Here is a 13,451-nt window from a genome sequence, read left to right as displayed (position 1 = left end):
AAGGTGTATTTCCGCGTAGCTGTGCATTTATAAAACAATGCCTTGAAGCTCTTGACACCAGCTTCCCATAGGCCTCCCATATGGGGTGCTCCTGGCGGAATGAAATGCCAGTCGAGCTGCTGATGACTATACGCATCAGTCACAGACTCTTTAACGGCCTGGAGAAAATCTCGGGACAGTAATGTGGCAGCGCCAACAAAGGTCTTCCCATTGTCCGACTGCACTTGGCGAGGACACCCTCTTCTGGATACGAACCGAGCGAATGCCGCAAGAAATTTCTCGGTCGTCAGATCTGAAGTAGGCTCCAAATGGATAGCCTTGGTGGAGAAGCAAACGAAAACCAACACATACCCTTTAGTAATAAGGCAGGCTCTGCCAGTGTAATTCTTTATGTCGAAGGGCCCTGCGTAGTCCATCCCCGTGTACGTGAATGGACGGGAGAATGACACTCGTTCTCTTGGCAAATTTCCCATCATCTGACTTTGCAATCGCTTTTTGTAGATCACGCAGACCTTGCAGGCATTGATAACTGCCTTCACCAAGTTTTTAACTCTCGGAACCCAATATCTGGAACGGTTGAGACGTACCACCAACTGATTACCCCCGTGTAGCGTAATGAGATGGGTGAACTTTACCAGAAGCCGAGAGAGTGAACATTCGTACGGGAGGATTATCGGGTGTCGTTCATCGTAACGCAAACTTTCAGAGGCTGTGACACGGCCACATGCCCTTATCAGCCCCTCCTGATCTAGGAAAGGGTTCAAGGAGAGGATCGAACTGGAAGGGGGCACCGGAAGCTTCTGACTCAAGCAGCGATACTCGTTCGTTAAATACCTGCGCTGAGTGCAGAGAATCATGAGCCGTTCGGCGGCGACAAGTTCCTTGGCCTCCAGACGGATCTCTGAAAGCGGCGATTGATTCTTGCACCGATTGATAAAACGCTGGACATACGCGAGGACCCGCAACGCTCTATCCAATTTGGAAAAACGATCAAGGAAGTCTTCGTTCGGAATATATGCTACGTGGGCTTTGACTGCTCGCTTTTCGATCTCGGTCACGGGAAGGTCGGTCCCCTGGCTAGGCCATTGGCTGCGTGGCTTTTGCAACCAAATGGGTCCATGCCACCACAGAGAACTACCGACAAGCTCTGGAAGGGCTACCCCTCGACTAGCCAAGTCAGCGGGATTATGTTCGGATTGAACGTGTGACCAGTTGGCTGCCTCTGTGGACTGAGTGATCTTCGTCACTCTGTTGGCAACGAAAGTAGTCCAATGGCAAGCTGGTTTTGCTAACCATGCCAACACAATAGTGGAATCGGTCCAGCAGTGGAGACTCGAATTCAGCATCGGCATGCTGGGAAGGATCGCTTCAGCCATTTCGGCTAGCAGTAAAGCTCCGCACAGCTCTAGGCGAGGAAGCGACACAGTTTTGACTGGCGCAACACGCGTCTTGGCGGTGAGCAGGTGTACCATCGTGGTATGTCCCATCTCTACGCGCACGTAGATCGCAGCGCCGTAGGCTTTCTGCGAGGCATCACAAAATCCATGATGCTCTAAGCGGAATTCTGGGCGAAAGGAAACCCATCTTGGAATCCGAACCTGATCAAGGACCGAATAGCTCTGAAGAAAACTGTGCCACCTTTGGCACAACTCAGATGGCAGCTTATCGTCCCACCCCAGCTCCTGAAGCCAAATCTCTTGCATAAAGATCTTGGCACACACAACAAATGGAGCGAGCCAGCCTGCTGGATCAAACAGTTTGGCAATTTGGGAAAGCACCTGGCGTTTTGTGGGGGAGATTTCTGTGGGTAGATCTGGGGGAACGAAGAAAAACTCATCGGACGTCGCTCTCCATCGTACACCGAGAGTCTTGGCTGTACTTTCAGTGTCGAGATCAAGGAAATCGCTGTTCAGAAGATGACCGGCTTGGATATGAGCTAACACCTCTTTGTTGTTGGACGTCCATTTTCTTAACGGAAAGCCCGCGGAGTCTAGGGCACTCTGTAACTCCTTTATTGTGAGCTGAGCATCTTCAGCAGAGTCAGCTCCCGAAAGGACATCGTCTACATACATTGCATTACGAATGACTTTGCTCGCTCTTGGATGGCTGAGCTGCACGTCAGTCGCCAGCTGTTGTAGGACTCGTATCGCCAGGAAGGGCGCACAATTAATCCCGAAAGTTACCGTCTTTAACTCAAAATCTCGAATGTACCCCTCGCTGTTTCGGAATAAAATGCGTTGGAACGGGGTATGCTTCGGGTCTACCCAGATCTGTCGATACATTTTCTCGATATCGGCACTGTAAACGTATCGGAAATATCGCCACTTCAGAATTTGAATGGTCAGATCGGACTGTAAGACCGGGCCAGCATGAAGGATATCATTTAGACTGACCCCATTGTCTGAAGGGCTGGAGGCATTGAACACCACACGAAGCTTGGTGGTCGTACTTTCCGGCTTGAGCACGGCATGATGCGGAAGATAATAACTCGCAGAATCATGGGTAGGAAAGACCTCTTTCTAGTGGTTGAGATCGAGATATTCTTGAATGACGGTATCGTACTTAATTTTCTGTTGGCTGTCCCTTTTTAAACGCTGCTCGTTTCTTAAGAATTGAGCCAACGCGAAGGATCTGGAGTGTCCCAGGGCGGACTTTACGTTCTCTGGATCACGGAATGGAAGGTGTACGATATATTTTCCACTAAAGTCTCTCGTGGTTGTCCGGAGGAAATTTTCCTCACAAGCCAAATCGGAATCTTTTGCCATTTTTATTGGCAGATCCTCCACCTCCCAAAACTTGGTGAGAAGTTGATCCAGGTTTGAATCAAATATATGGGAGATTCGAGTGGAGAAAGCGGAAATTTGCTCTTGCCTAGCAGCTGGTATTGGTCCGGTAAGGATCCAACCGAATATAGTCTCTTGACCAAGAAGAGAGCCACAGACGTTTGCTCGGGTGCCGCTTAGGAGTATGGAAGGCAGCAGATCAGCCCCGATTAACACGTCTATTTGTGCACTCTCATAGAATTTCGGGTCTGCCAAAGAAAATTCGGGAAGTTCCCGTAGGAAATGCTGCGGAATTGAGCAGGACGGAAGTTGACCAGCTAATTGCGGAAGGACATACGCCGTCGCGTCTAGTTGCAGGCCAGGCCTGGTCGGAGATCGAATTGAAAATTGGCAAAGCTTTTTGGACTCTGCTGCCAGTGTTTGGCTTAAGCCGGAGACTTGGGCTCGAATGATCTGATGAGGCAACTTAATCAAGTTGAACAGCCGCTCGGTCATGAATGTTGCCTCCGATCCAGAGTCGATCAAGGCACGAGCCTTGAAGGTTGATCCCAAATGGCAAACGTCAATAATGGCGGTGCCCAGCAAGACGGATCTATGACCCGTGGCAAGATAATTTTGCACCGTGGAGGTTGCGGCAGTGGTTGTCGCTGGAGCGGTCGTAGTTGGTCTTGACCTGGGCGCAGAAGTTGGAGTTGGAGTCGAGAGCGTTGGAGACGCGTTACCTCGATGGAGAAGCGTGTGATGGCGGCCGCGGCACGTGAAGCAACTATGAGTACTGTCACAGTCCCGTAGCTGATGTCCTCGTGCAAAGCAGTTCAGACACAGCTTTTTGCCTTTGATATACGCGGACCGCTCATCGACAGACATCCGGAGAAACCGTGCGCATGTCCGCACTGGATGGTTTTCTCTATTGCACAAGTCGCACCCTTTACCTCTGGGTACTACTCTAGCTTCATAGGAATGGATCCTACGTGCCGTGGAATTCGAACCTGCTGCTCTGGGCTGAGGCTGACTAGAGCCTGACGGACGGACGTCATCTATGGCCTCTAATGTCCTGTGACGCTCAGTGAGGAAGTTATTTAACTCCTGCCACGTGGGAACATCGACCTTGTTGTGGAGCGACTGCTCCCAGAGGGAAAGTGTCAACTTTGGAAGTTTGGCGGAGACCATATAAACTAATAGGCAATCCCAATTGTCGGTGCTAATATCGCTCGTTTCTAAAGCGGTAAGGCAACTCTGGATGGTGTCTTGAAGCTCTCGCAAAGCTGGCCCAGATTCCTGAGTGATGGACTGCACATTGAACAGTATTTGAACAGTTTACTAACAACCGTTTGTTTTCGAAACGCTTAGTTAGGTTATCCCAGGCTGAGCGAAAACCATCGCTAGTTAAAGGCGACTTTGCCACAATTGTGTGTGCTTCGCCACTCGTTTTGGAATTCAGGTGGAACAATTTCTCGACCGGCGTCAATCTTGGATTGTTAATATAGATCGCCGTGAAAAGGTCCCTAAACGTCGGCCAGCGAAGATAATCGCCGGTGAAGACCTCGGTATCACACGGAGGTAGCCGACAACCTGAAGGAACGTAGGTCTGGGACGGATCAGCTTGTGTCTGGGGGGTTCGTGGAGCTTTCGCAATAAGATCCTCTATATTCGCACCACACCTTTCGTAGACGCCGTAGCAATAATTATATTTCGCTCGGAGAATTGGCAAGCTGTCAGCTGCACTGTCTCCGGCTGAAATCAGGCGTACATTGCACTCATCATACTCTTTTTTGATGCGCTCCCACAATGCTCGGACCTCTTCGCGTCGGATATTTAGCATGGACATGCTCGGGGGAGTCGGCGACGGAGTGTTGCATCTCGCTTCGAATTCACTGAGTCGATCTGAAACCTCAATGAATTGATTCAGCGCAAGATCGGACGCAGCTAGAGCCATTTTTGTCTCGGAACGAGTGAGCCTTGCTTGGGGAGAGGGAGTCTTACTGGAAGGTTTAGGTGTGTGCGGCTTGACAACAATTTTCGGAGTTTTTGTTGGTGGAATGGGAGATTTTTTATTCCCACCTTCACTGGACATGCCAAAAAACGAACCCTCGGTTGGAAAACGAGTGTGCTGGTCGTGAGAAACAAATTTTAGACCTTTGTTGCTGGAATTGCACTCTTGAAAAAATTTGTATTTAGCTGACTTGTGGAATTTGTCTCGCTAAAGGGAGACGGTCTATGGAAGCGACGATAAATTAAAAAGGAATATATGCCCAGTGGAAACGGGGTATATTTAATATGCACAGGAGTGAAAAAAAAACCCAGAATGATTAAATAATATTTATTCTTAATGTTATTAAGAATATTATAATTAGTATATTTATAATTCGGATATGTGATTATTATTTTGTGTGGTATTTATTTACTTTATTTTAGAAAATAATACCAACTGTGGTAAAGACAAAAAAAAAACCAAAACGGGTAGTTTATTCGAAGAATGGAAGTTAATTATTTATCCAAAATAATTTATTTGCAAATATTTAATTTCTGAGCTATCAACAAACGGTGTGCCGTACGGAGTGACGTTCACACTTAAATTTTTTTGGAACCAGACAAAGAAATAAATTTTTTTTTTTTAAATTATTGTATGTTGCTGGACAAAAAAACAAATCAAATAATAAAAAAAATAATTTCCAATTATTTTGGTATTTTTAATTTTAATTTGACTGGAATATTAATTATGTGTTGTTATTGGAGTTGGAATTTATTTATTGCAGCTCAGAAATAATTTATTTTGTCTTTGGAAAAATTTTATATGTTTAAGACCTTGCACTGGATGTCGTGCAACGGCTCCCTAATGGGTATGGGTGTATATGTGTATATTGGTATGCTGGATTTGGATATAAGTGTATATGTATATATGTGCGTTTGTGCAGTTCGCGCTCACGCCAAAAAAATGTTAGAAATAAGACACACTGCAACCAACAAAGTTTTCCGAGTCGGTGGTGGATTTTAATTATTTATTTTATTCTACACGGAGGCCGACGGAAAACTTTTAATGTTGGTATATTTTCGCTGTAGGAAGTAGAAAATATGTATGGAGTATATGGAATATATTTGGAGATATATTTATGTATGTGCGTTTGTGCAATTCGCGCTCACGCAAAAAAATGTTGGAGATAAAAAACACACTGAAACCAACAAAGTTTTCCTAGTCGGTGGTGGATTGTAATTATTTATTTTATGCTACACGGAGGCCGACGGAAAACTTTTAATGTTGGTATATTTTCGCTGTAGGAAGTAGAAAATATGTATGATGTATATGGAATATATTTGGATAATTATGTATGTATGTATTTTTATTTATGGCGGAAAATTTATTAAAAAATATTGCCGGCGGGTATGTGTTGAGCTTTCGATTTTAATTAAGTGGACTGTATTGCAAGAAAAGGTGTGCAAAATATTTAGCGTAGGACTGCAGTGAAAAAAAAACACTTTGAAAATGGGGGCCCTTTTTTGGCAGAACACTTGGAATTTTTTCACAGAAATTATTTCTTCACTGTTCACTTCGAATATTTTGCACACTTTACACTTGTCGTTAAATTTTGGATTTTTCACTTTTATTCAATTTCGGAATTTGCACTTTTTATTAAAGTTTGCAATTTTAGCTCTTTATTAAAGTTTTGGAATTTTGCTCATTTGATGTATGTATACTTGTATGTACATACATATGTGTACGGTTTCACTTTGATGTACGGGCCAAAGAGGAATTGGAGGAATATGGCGGCACGATCAAAGAAAAACGGAAAATGGAATAGATCTTAATAATTGCCGTTTTCGGATTAAATCGGACTTGGATTTTTAGAAAAAATCATGCAGAAAGTCAAACGAAACAGTGTTTTCGAGTGGCTGACTGCAGACCGGCAAATTAATATATGTAGATCTTCGTACTTATCTTGAGCAATTTCGGGCGCTGATCGAATCTGGCTCGATTGGATCAAAAAATGAAGTGCTGGGGCGTCCTTCTTGAAGGCAGCAAAACTCCGGTGGTCAGCGACGGCTGGCGGGGTTAAGCTGTGGGGGTGAGAAAAAACACTCGACGATCGCGGCAAAGAAAAAAAACTTGGAATTCGGTAATTGCGCGGACCGGCCGGGCGTTTATTCAAACGGTGACGATTTTGGAACTAATTTAAGCTAAGCTAAGCTAGGCGCTTGGAGGCGCAGCGGAGACTTCTCGCGCTCGGGGAGTGGAGAGCCTTGACGGCCGAGCGCGACATGCTCCAAGCTTCGGGAGAGGGAGAGTGCGGTGTGGGGAGAAGCTCCGGGAGAGGGAGAGGCCTAAACAGAATATAAATTTTGAAATTAACCCCATTTTTGCCAACAATAAACTTTCAGCAACGTCGTTTAAATTTAATCCAAGCATATCCCCCCTGGGGGGACGGTGGCCCAGCAGGTAGAGCGCTGGCCTCCGGTCCGGAAGGCCCGGGTTCAAGTCGAGCCCCAGGCTCCCCGAGAAAAAGAAACGGTCTCTTTTTCCAAATCTCCACCACTTCTATGCTCTATCGCTCACTTAACATTAGTAACAAATTTCGGCTCCCCGGACCCGCACACCCCCTCGTCCACGTTACTATGGACCCATCAATAGAATTTTCGTCACTCCTAGATGGCGCCAGGTGGCAACCCCACCGCTAGGATAAGTCGCTACTGGCTTATCACCGGTACGATCAAAAATCAATGATAATGAATCCTCTACAAGAAATTGTAGAGGCTCTAAGCTCCCGTGTGGAGTAACAGAATGTAAATATCTATTGTTACTGAATTTCTCTCTATGTATTCTAACCTATAAATCCTCTTATCTTCTTCTAAAAACGTCTTACTTATTCCATTCTTATAGTCTTCTTATATATAAAAATGAATCGCAAAATGTGTTGGTAAGCGCATCACATGAAAACGGCTTGACCGATTTGGCTGAAAATTGGTAGGGAGATAGCTTAGAACAAGAAGAAGGTTGTAGCATAAGAAAATTATGGGAAAACCTTCTGGAAAAGTCGCTAGCGGCTTAACAGATGTACACAATGTTGTATGTAATTACGCAATCGTTCTTATGGGGTAGGCAGTAGGCATTCGGTTTTAAGTAAAAAGGTTTGCTTTATCAAAGTTTTTATAAAAAAAAAGTGTTTTGTTTGTGAGTAGTGAAAAAATAATGCCTGCTATAAGACGAAGCAATTTAGGTAGAAGAACCAGAAATGCTACAAACCAGTCTAATTACCGATCTAATCGTACTGCACAAGAACGTGAATACGTAAATGAACGTGAAAGAATTCGGATATCACAAACGCGTGAAGCGCGAGCGCGACATTCAACTAATAATCGCGCAAGTTTGAATCGAGCTGCTTTCAGTTACGATGTGTCAATTGACTACAGTAACTACCAATGTGTTGTTATTGGTTCTATGAACTACGTTTGCTCAAACTGTAAGGCATTAAAATACAAAAACGAAGCCAAAGGATTGTGTTGCGCAAATGGTAAAGTGAAATTGATACCATTGGATCCACCACCAGAACCATTGTACTCATTGGTTTCAGGAATAGGAACAGAATCTATACACTTTTTGACACATATCCAACAATATAACAATTGTTTTCAAATGACTTCATTTGGGGCAACAAATGTAGTTCGGGAAAATTTTATGCCAACTTTCAAGGTATGTATACACCAAAGTTAAGATGCGTCACTAATCTTTTCAATTTCTTAATCATTACGAAATATATCACTTAGTCATCATATTTTACAGATACAAGGGCAAATATATCACAGAGCAGGTTCACTGTTACCAGTGTCAGATAGCGACAACAAATTCTTGCAAATTTATTTTATGGGCAACTCACCACAAGAAATTGATCTGCGTTGCGCACATAACAATTTAGTAAAGAGGTCTATTGTAGAACAATTACAAACTTTATTTCATCAACGAAATCAATTGATTATATTGTTTAAAACTGCCTTGGATCTGATGCCATCCGATAATCACAAAATTGTAATCAGAGCTGATAAAACACCTGCAGGTCAACATACAAGACGTTTTAATGCACCAACTATTGACGAAGTTGCTATCATTGTAGTTGGAGAAAACTTGGAATCCCGTGATATTGTTTTACATCGTCGGAATGATCAATTACAACGTATAAAGGAAACACACCGCTCATATGATGCACTGCAATATCCCATTATATTTTGGCAAGGTGAAGATGGCTACGATTTCTCAATAAAAATGATAAATCCCATTACAGGTTACTAAAATATTAGTTTAGCTTTGGCGATAATATCTCAGTCATTATATTGATGTTATTAAAACAAAATCTATTTACAGGCTCTGAAACCAACAAAAAAGTCAGTTCAATGAACTATTATTCATACCGCCTAATGATTCGGGAAAATGAAGATAATCACAAATTGAAATGTCGGCGATTATATCACAAATATGTTGTTGACATGTATGTTAAAATTGAAACGGAGAGATTAACATTCATCAGGTTGAATCAAACCAAACTTCGATCTGAAGAGTATATTCACCTTCGAGATGCGATTAATACTGATGGAAATGCACAGAATGTCGGTCGGATGACTATTCCAATGATGAAGTTACCCAATACCAAATGGGCCGCTATGTCAGTAGTAATGAAGCAGTTTGGCGAATATTTTCTTTCCCTATTCATGAGAGACACCCTTCTGTTGTTCACTTAAATTATTTTTTATTCACAACGCCCTATTACAGGGTGACGGTTCTGTTTAGGAGATTTTTTTTAAATACGTAGCCACAAAAACTGCCACATTACAAATCTTTTTGACAGGACGAAGTCTGTCGGGTCAACTAGTTATTAATAAACGTGGCTACCCTGCTTTGTTCTTCATTAATATATTTCGTCAAATTTTTAAACATTATGCCGAACTTGTTACCTGTTTTCTCCTGTGCGGACACGGCCTCTCGTAATGTCTCCTCCTCGTTCTGTATTTTTCTTATTTCCTGATCTAATTTCTCTGCATCTTCTGCATCTAGATTTCCTGTTATGGACTTAACAACTGATCCTAACCCATTAATTAGTCTCCTTGGTTTCCTTTTCTTAGGGCATATTGTCTCTAGTCTTGTTTTAATCATATGTAACTTGTTCTGTAATGCTCTCACGAGGTCTCTTGTTTCTGCATCGTCAGCTATGTCTCTGAGTGTCTTTCCTATGTTTTCTATTGCTTCCTGATATTCTTGCAACATTACTATGTGTATCAAATTCCTATGTGTTTGTATTATTCTTGCAGGGCCTAAGTTTATTTGTGCTAACGGCTCGTCTCCTTGTAACTCCCAAATCCCGAGACTCCTTCCTTCGGCCATGGTCACTGACCACCTGTAATTGTTATTGTTCATTTGGTTTGGTTAGTCTTCTAATTTTATCTTTGTGAATTTTCTGGGGTTTGGTAGATGTTAGTGTTAATCCGTTGTCTTCCAGCACCTTGTGTTTTGAAAATCTAGGGGTAAGTTTGTCCCTCCTGTTCTCCTTCCTAAATATTGTATCCCCTGGTTCTACTGGGTTCGGATACTCTCTGTTTGTATTTGCTGATTCTATTCGTTTATTTTTCCTCTGTTCCACCATCTCCCTGATTTTTGGGTATAATTCGGCCTGAAACGCATTGATTTTCTGCAAATAATCATGCTCGTTGTTAAACGCTATGTTATTCAGAAAATTATGCGTTCTACCCGTGAATAATTCCTGTGGTGTTAACTTTGTAGCCGAATGAATAGCATTGTTGTATGTTATGAATGCTTCGTCCAATATCTCCTCATGCTTAATTTCCATTTTATTTGTTTTCTTTGCCTCGATTATTAATCTATATATTTCTGTCAAGGTAGAGTGCAGTCTTTCGATTGTGGAATTACTTGACGACTGTTGAAAGGAGGTTGTATGCAGTTCTAATTCGTACTGCCTACAAAAGTCCTTATACAGGTTGGAAGAGAATTCCACTCCCTGGTCACATACTAACTTTTTGGGTATCCCGAACAAAGCCATGAAATTTTTTATCGCCTTTACTACGTTTATACTTTCTTTTGCTGGAATCGTTTTTCCCCACGCATATCTTGAGAACTTATCTATGATGGTTAATATATTTTTCTTATTAATAAAATACAAATCTATATGCACTACTTCCATGGGTCCCTGTGGAGTTTCCGTCATGCTGTATTTAATTTTGTGTGGGTTCCTGTCATATTTCTGTATTTGACAACTATCGCAGTTATTAATTGTTTGTGCTATAGCCTGTCTCATGTGCGGAAAGAACACCCTTCTTTTTAGATGGGCTAAAGTTTCATCTATTCCCCTATGATTACTTCTTTCGTGATAATCCTTAATAATTTGTTCTTGTTGTATTTTCTCTGTAATGTCCGGTAATAATATTACACATCGTACACATCGTACACATGCAAAGTACTTGCAATATACGTCCTGGATTGTTATCACTAAGTTATCTGGTATTAATAATGCTGCTGTTCTTTTTGGTTTTAAAATTTCCTTTAATCTCCGGGCAATATTTTCCTCATTGAAAGTATTTTCTGTGAAAGTTATTCTTAGTTTATTCCTAAATGGAATTTGTTTCTTTATTTTCGATTGTCCCCCTTCTTCAACAACTACCTGAATGTTAAATTCATTTAATGTTTTTTCCGATATAGGAAACCCAAGCTGTAAGTCCTCTCCTGCAGAGTGGATCGTTTCACCGTTCGTTGCTACCTCCGAGACATTTTCTAACACATTAATCTCTGGCTGGATCCTGCTCAACGCGTCTGCCACCACATTCAGGGATCCTTTTTTATACACTATCTCGTAATCGTATTCCAGCATTTGGAGCCTCCATCTTACTAGTTTAGAATCAGGTTCTTTGATGCTCATAAGCCAGGTTAATGGTCTATGATCCGTCACTATTTTAAACTTGGTACCAAACAGGTAGTGTCTAAAGTGTTTAATTGCCCAAATAATGGCCAGCATTTCTTTCTCTATGGTCGCGTAATTTACCTCTGTTCCTGATAACGTTCTACTACCATACGCTATTGGCCTATCTGTCCCCAAATTCCCTTGGGACAAGACGGCTCCAATTGCATAATTGCTGGCATCTGTAGTAAGGATGAACGGTTTCTCGAAATCGGGGAATTGTAATATCGGGTCGTTACATAATAAGGTTTTGCACACCTCAAATGTTTCTCTGAATTCTTCGTCCACTTGTACGGCCTTTTTCCCTTTCAATTGTCTTGTCATTGGTTTTGTTATGGCTGCGAAATCCCTTATAAATTTCCTGTAATATCCTAGTAATCCTAGGAAGGACTTAATCTGTTTTCTAGTCTTGGGAATTTCAAATTTCTTTATCGCCTCGATTTTCCCCGGGTTCGGTTTGATGCCCTGTTGGGTTACTACATGCCCTAAATATTCTACTTCTTTCCTTAAAAATTCCGTCTTGTCTAGTTGCAGCTTGAAATTGGCTTCTGTAAGTTTCCTAAAGACTTTTTCCAGGTCCGTGATATGTTCTTGTAGGGATGTTGAATATACCATTATATCGTCCATGTATATTAGGCAACAATTCGTCACTTCCACTAGGCTCCGTCCGGCTACCGCTGTATAAATACCTTCCGAGATAACCATATACTCCTTTATTGACGTCCTTCTCAACAAGAAATCCCCATCCTGCATTTGTACCGGGACGGAAACAACTCTTTTTGTTCCTGCTTCTATCGTGTATACATCCGTTGGTCTATATATCTCGAAATGAATCTTCAACTTTCCGCTTGCCGTGTGGAACCACCCCTTTTCTACATCGATAATGGCTCCTAGTTGCTGTAAAACATCTATTCCAATTAATCCTTCAAAAACTGGTGAAATTTGAATAGTAGCATTCTCATCTCCCCTACTCCTCCCAGTTCTTTAAACATTGGAATAAACGCCTCTCTTAAAATTGCGTGAGATTGGGTTATTGTTTTAATGTTTATTGGCTCTCGTAATTCTCTTATATCTTGTGTTTGTACCAATTCAGGCCGGATAAAAGAAAAGGTGGATCCTGTATCAATTAATATCTTAACTATTCATGAGGTACCTCTGATCTTTAAATACGGTAGAGTGGAGTGACCTTTCCTCGTCCCTAGATATCCTGTTGGTTGTTCGAGGCTAGCTGCTGAAAATTTCCATCCTCCTCTTGGATGTTATGTAGCTGCCCCCCAGTTGCCGATCTGTTTTCGCCTCTATTAGAATTATTGGTCGAATTATATGATCGCTTGGAATTGTTTGAAAAATTCGACTGTCTGGAGTTGTTGGAGTTGTATGATTGCCCTGAATAGTTTGAATTCCCAGACATCCTCGATTGCCCACTTCCTTGCGTATCTTTTGGTGCCTGAATTGCTAATTGACTTCCCCCTCTGGGCTTGCCATTATTATAGTTATAGTTATTATTCCCATGCCTGTCTCGATTTTGTTGTCCATAATTCCATTTAGCGTTCCTATTCTGGTAGTTGCGATACTGCCTTGGGTACACGGATGTCTCTCCTTGACCAAAATTGTTTGGCCCAAATGAATTGCCCATCATTGGGTATGGAAACCCGAATCCTGGCCCTCCATTCATATTTGGCATTGCGAACGGCATTGGGAATGGTGGTTGGGCATTGTC

At 42.2% G+C, this 13,451-nt stretch overlaps 1 protein-coding gene across 1 annotated transcript; it reads right to left on the bottom strand.

Annotated features, from left to right (window-relative positions):
* Positions 1 to 702: 702 nt before the first annotated feature.
* On the bottom strand, positions 703 to 4,719 carry LOC122319857. The gene is made up of 5 exons (XM_043207656.1): positions 4,534 to 4,719; positions 1,860 to 2,519; positions 1,303 to 1,523; positions 835 to 1,248; positions 703 to 748 (listed from the first exon to the last, which is right to left on the bottom strand). The coding sequence occupies exons 1-5, from the start codon at positions 4,717 to 4,719 to the stop codon at positions 703 to 705; spliced, it is 1,527 nt and encodes a 508-aa protein (XP_043063591.1).
* Between the last annotated feature and the right edge of the window lie 8,732 nt (positions 4,720 to 13,451).

Source organism: Drosophila ficusphila, unplaced genomic scaffold, assembly GCF_018152265.1.
Source record: "Drosophila ficusphila isolate 14025-0441.05 unplaced genomic scaffold, ASM1815226v1 contig_256, whole genome shotgun sequence".
Classification (NCBI taxonomy): Eukaryota; Metazoa; Arthropoda; class Insecta; order Diptera; family Drosophilidae; genus Drosophila; species Drosophila ficusphila.
The sequence above is the reverse complement of the archived record's forward strand: the minus strand, read 5'-3'. Positions and strand labels throughout refer to the sequence as shown.